This window comes from Branchiostoma belcheri, unplaced genomic scaffold, assembly GCF_001625305.1.
Source record: "Branchiostoma belcheri isolate BF01 breed outbred unplaced genomic scaffold, Haploidv18h27 scaffold592, whole genome shotgun sequence".
In the NCBI taxonomy this organism is placed as follows: Eukaryota; Metazoa; Chordata; class Leptocardii; order Amphioxiformes; family Branchiostomatidae; genus Branchiostoma; species Branchiostoma belcheri.
Genome location: NW_017804234.1, coordinates 20033 through 25206, shown reverse-complemented (window position 1 = coordinate 25206; position 5174 = coordinate 20033). Strand labels below are relative to the sequence as shown.

Below are 5174 nucleotides of genomic sequence, written 5' to 3'. Positions count from 1 at the left end.
AATTAAATGCAAATTATGCAAATGAAGACTGTATTTGCATAATTAATGAGGAAATTCTATAATTACAGTGTTTACATTATCTCGCGATCTGGACATGCTAGGGTCATGAAATTTTGATGGAAGGTAGCTCTCGTGCTTGGGAAGAAGTCATATAAGTTTGGGCCCCCTAGCGGCTTGTTCTGGAACTGCAGGGCACTTTCTGGCGAAATGTTTAAAAGCCAATAAGTCCAGACAGGAACAACATATTTTCATTATTTTTGGTGTGTAGGTAGCTGAGAGAGATATGTACATAATTAAATGTAAATTATGCAAATGAGGACTTTATTTGCATAATTAATGAGGAAATTCTATAATTACAGTGTTTTACATTATACTATGTAACCTATGGCAGGCGGAACTTCAACAGATACTAATTATGCAAATGATGACCTAATTTGCATAATTAATGTGAAAATTCTATGATTTCGTAATGGTGAATGATGAGAATGTCATACTTGGGACATCTGTAAGTTAATCAAAAGTTAACATACATCACGATGCATATATCATGTTAATGCGGAGGTCATTTGAACAATTAAAGAAGAAATTTACATTTACATATCAAGATCATATTTCATGGAGGTATGAGGTCTCGGAATTCTAGTATTATAAGTAAGTTGAAAATTTATAATGATATTTTGGCACACCACATTTTCTTACACAGTTTTTAGTTACTTACATGTACTGCTTGAGTGACAAAACTGTGTTAACTGGTTAATACGTGTGCATGTATATACATTCGAGCAATATGAAGGGTGGATCATGCAAATCATACAGCATTTACGATTTAGTATTATAAGAATTTAGTTAATATACGATTTGAAAAAAAGTAAATTTAAGTTAAACACGAATCAAGTATAGTCAAATAAAACAAAATGCAATTACATATAAACAGATAGGCTAAAGTAACCGTAACCGTAAAAAAGACTATAGTAAATTAAAACAAAATGCAATTATACATATAAATACAGTAAAGTAACCCTAAGTTGGCAATAATGTGATAAATAATAACATGATCTAGGTCAGTCAGTTCAACTTTCTACTCCCTTGGAATGGCATGAAGATCGAAATCTTCGGCCGTATTTGTGACCCCGACTTTTCCCGTGGTGGATGGTAGAGGGGCGCCCCCTGGCAGTTTGAAGGTGAAGTGCTGCATGAGGGAGGTGAAGAACAGGAACAGCTCCATCCTGGCCAGCTGTTCCCCCAGGCACACACGCCGACCTGCCAACACAATAGTACAGAGCTCAGAATGAAGACAACGTTATGTGATATCATTTGTAACTTTGGGAAAATGACAGCACTGAGACAAAATTCGACTGGTTTCAACTTGATTTGTGTTTCTCAAGAATGGCAGAGATTGGACCACTCCTCCTTTTACATCTTGCCTCTCTACAGCGTTATCTGATGTTAGGACCAGACATAGTTAGTCCCTTTTGTACAAAATTTGCTCCCTAAAATAAGCTCTAGTCTAAAGGCCACTACACTCCTGTAAAAAAAGTCCTGGTGAGAACCCTGCATTTATGATATTGTGATGATATACTATTACTAGTATGTCCATGACCCCTTCCACTCCATGCAGAGCATAGGGGCAGTGCCTATCTCCATTTCTGTAGCCCTTGGACCACACAGTTGTGCAAGCATTACTAACGGCAGGGGGCTAGCCCACTGATAGTGTAAATTGAGTGTGTCTTTGACTCATTCCATACTCTATCTCATAGATGCCCCTACACTAGCAGTGTGAAAAAATCCTGGTGAGAACTATTTAGTTTTGTAATTGTGATGTCATCATATACTTGTATGTACATGAAGTAATTTTTCCATGAACTTACCCATAGAGAATGGAATAAAGTTGTCCCCCTTTCTGAACTGACCGCTGTCGTCCAGAAACCTCTCAGGTTTGAAGACATCCGGCTCAGGGTAGACCTCGGGATCATGCAGAACTGCCCAGAGGTTGGGGAACACAGTTGTGTCTTTCGGTATGTCGTAGCCAAACAGGGTGGTGTCGTGTGACGTGTTGTGCATGACGCCAGACGCAACAAGGGGGTTAATTCGCATAACTTCTGCGAGGACGGCCTCTGTGTAGGGCAGCTGGCTGCGATGGCTGACAGACGGGGTGACGTTCTGCCCGATGGTTTGGTCGATCTCTTGGTGCACTTTCTCTTGTACGTCAGGGTGTCGCAGCATGTACAGGAGGGCCCAGGTTAGGGTGCTGGATGTGGTCTCTGTTCCAGCGATGAAAAGGTCTCCTATCAGGTACTCCAGCTGTCTGTCTGTGAAGTCACTTCCTTCTTCTCCCTCCTGGAATGAATGAATGAATGATTATTGAATGGATGGATGGATGGATGGATGGATGGATGGATGGATGGATGGATGGATGGATGGATGGATGGATGGATGGATGGATGGATGGATGGAAGGTTGGATGGATGGACGGACGAACGGATGGATGGATGGATGGAAAAATGAATGAATGAACAACTGGTTTATCTTCAATAAGATTACAGTCAATACCATAACTTAATATAATAGCATTTTGATTGAAACTGAGCCTGACACAAATTAACAGCAGGAAAAAACCATTCTAAGCAAACTATTACATACAATTAGAGCAAATTTTAGCACAATTCATCAGACTAGTTAACTTACAGACATTGACAAATGATTACAAACCTTGTTCCTCATCTCCAGCAGAAATGTATCGATGAAGTCTCGTATGTCGTTGGGGTCAAACGTTTCCTTATGCGCAGCGATGTCTTCTCGCATGACAGAAAGGCAGGTTTCCAAGTTGCTCTGTACTTTGGCAATAGCTCTTTTCACCACTGGAATGTGCCGTGCCCATGGGAAAAAGTTTGCTATGGATGCGACTTGTTGTTCAAAACCAACATTTTGATCAAAAGCCTTCATGATCTTTTCAAACTTCTTGTCATTATACTCGAAGCGCTTGCCAAGTACTATGGAGCAGATGACATTACCAACTGCGTTCTGTAGCAGAAGCCTGATGCTGAACGGCTTCTCTCCCTTCTTGAGTATTTCCTCCCGTAGCCCTTGTATTTCCTCCAGGATTTTCCCCTCCAAACTGCGTTTCCCAAAGCCGAAGTCTCGGAGACCCATGATGGTAAACTTGCGCTGCTGCTTCCAGAATGGTCCGTAGGGAAGCATGACTATTCCTGCACAATAATGATATTTTTTTTCTTTAAATTAATGCCCAAAGGCTGATTGTAAATGACAAAATAAAAACTCACAGTAACATAATAGATAAAATGTATAAAATGACTTAGTATATACGTTGTCTAAATATATAATTGTCTAAATAGGGCACATCCCCCGTGAATGAGCACACTGGCAGTCCTCTTTGACAACGAAGGACTACCAAGAAGATATCGATGTTGTCTAAATGAAATACTATTAGACAGGCGTGGCCTAGTTTTTGCTTGAAAAATCATTTCGTACATTATTTTGTATTCTTCTAGCTTGCCAAGTTGCAATCACAAGTAGTCTGTAAATATTCAAACATTTTCCTGATATCTCAACCTTATATTTTATTCTACAGATTGTACGTTGACTTAAGCCCCTGAAAGCTGACACTGCATTCTGTAAATTGATAGTGTTCCATAAACTGATACTGTGCCTTTCAAATAATAAATGTATTCAGTAAACTATTCTGTAAACCAATAATGTGTTTTGTAAACTGATAGTGTGTTCTGTAAACTGATACAGTATGTTGTATTCTGTAAACTGGCACCCAAATACTTACCATAGTCTACAAAGTCCATGAGGTGAAACGTGTACCAGGCAGGTCTGCTGGAGAAGTCCTCCCCTTTCCTGACCAGAGCCTCGTGGACGGCAGCGTAGCTGTTCAGGACTACAATCCGCTGGCTGCCCAGTCTCAGGTAGATCACAGGGCCGTACGTACGACCTAGCTCTGTCCACATCAGGTATGGAGCCTGCAACAACATATAACCTACAAATCAGCCACCCAAAACAGTATAATAATTTCATTATTAGTAAAAACAGTATAGGACAGGTGTGGTGATTGCAACATAAAATATTTGTTCTGCATAAAATTCTATACCTGCACTGTAGCAGGTAGCATTATATAGGGCCTGCATATGGGGTACGTATGTAGTGATAACAATTAAATCAAAATTGATAACAAATTCTCAATGCTGGTTACGAACAATTTCATGTTACTGCTAAATGTACCGAATCGGATATGCATTACTGATTTTGGGCAGCTGCCTACAGATAAGTGTAAAGACCAAAAAGGTATGATTATGCCTTACAAATAAGACCATGCAGACCCTCATTAAAAATTGTCTGCACACAGACAAATTTTTAACCTGCACCATGTACTCTAGGAGCACAGAAAAAAATGCAAAGCATTAGCCCTCAGGCATGAATTTGCAATAAACTATTATACTAAGCCTACTCCCAATTAACCCACCACCGAACTTTGGTTGGGGACGGTGGTTGGGAGCAAAGTTGTGGGAGGGTCCTGAATTAATGTGTGTGTGTGTCAATAAGGTCTGAGAGGCTTCGTAAATAAACTCACCTTTGCAAACATCTGCAGCACGTTGCCCAGCCCAGGCAGTGCCCAGGGCCCGGGTGGGAGGTTGGGGGGTGTCCTGGTCCTCAGGTACCAACAGGCCAGCAGGAACACAGACCCCAGGATCAGGCACGTCTGGATATCCAGATAGCTGAACAAGACTGACACTGACATCTTCACAGTAACTGGGAACTTGTTGTAGCAGCAACAGTTCTTATAAAAGATTGTGATATGTAGACATTAGATTAATGTCTAGGTGGGAATGCTTTGCTGTTGTCCTTGCTTAATGTCAGACTTGTATTATGTCTAAGATATGGCCTCTCGGTGTCTCGTTCCTTTGCTGTTGTTTTGACCTGAACAGGTGATCATGTGATCACCACAGGAGGTCATTCACCTGGGGCCATGGAAGGGTCCATTGTTGTGGTAGGGGGACAAAAAAAGGAGTGGTTCATCAAGCATTTTGCATAAAAAGTGGATTCATTCCTCAAGCTACTCTCTCAGCATCTCTCACACTGCATCACTCAATAAGATATCTTGAGCCACATAGTCAAGTTTAGAAATTTTATTCAGCCATTCAATACAGGTTTCT

The 5174-nt window shown here is 40.7% G+C and overlaps 1 protein-coding gene across 1 annotated transcript; it reads right to left on the bottom strand.

Annotated features, from left to right (window-relative positions):
• Positions 1-840: 840 nt before the first annotated feature.
• Positions 841-4925, bottom strand: LOC109482167 (cytochrome P450 2J1-like). The gene is made up of 5 exons (XM_019784866.1): positions 4592-4925; positions 3794-3983; positions 2710-3206; positions 1869-2337; positions 841-1260 (listed from the first exon to the last, which is right to left on the bottom strand). Exons 1-5 carry the CDS (start codon positions 4757-4759, stop codon positions 1079-1081), a joined length of 1506 nt encoding a protein of 501 aa, XP_019640425.1. The 5' UTR covers positions 4760-4925; the 3' UTR covers positions 841-1078.
• Positions 4926-5174: the final 249 nt, after the last annotated feature.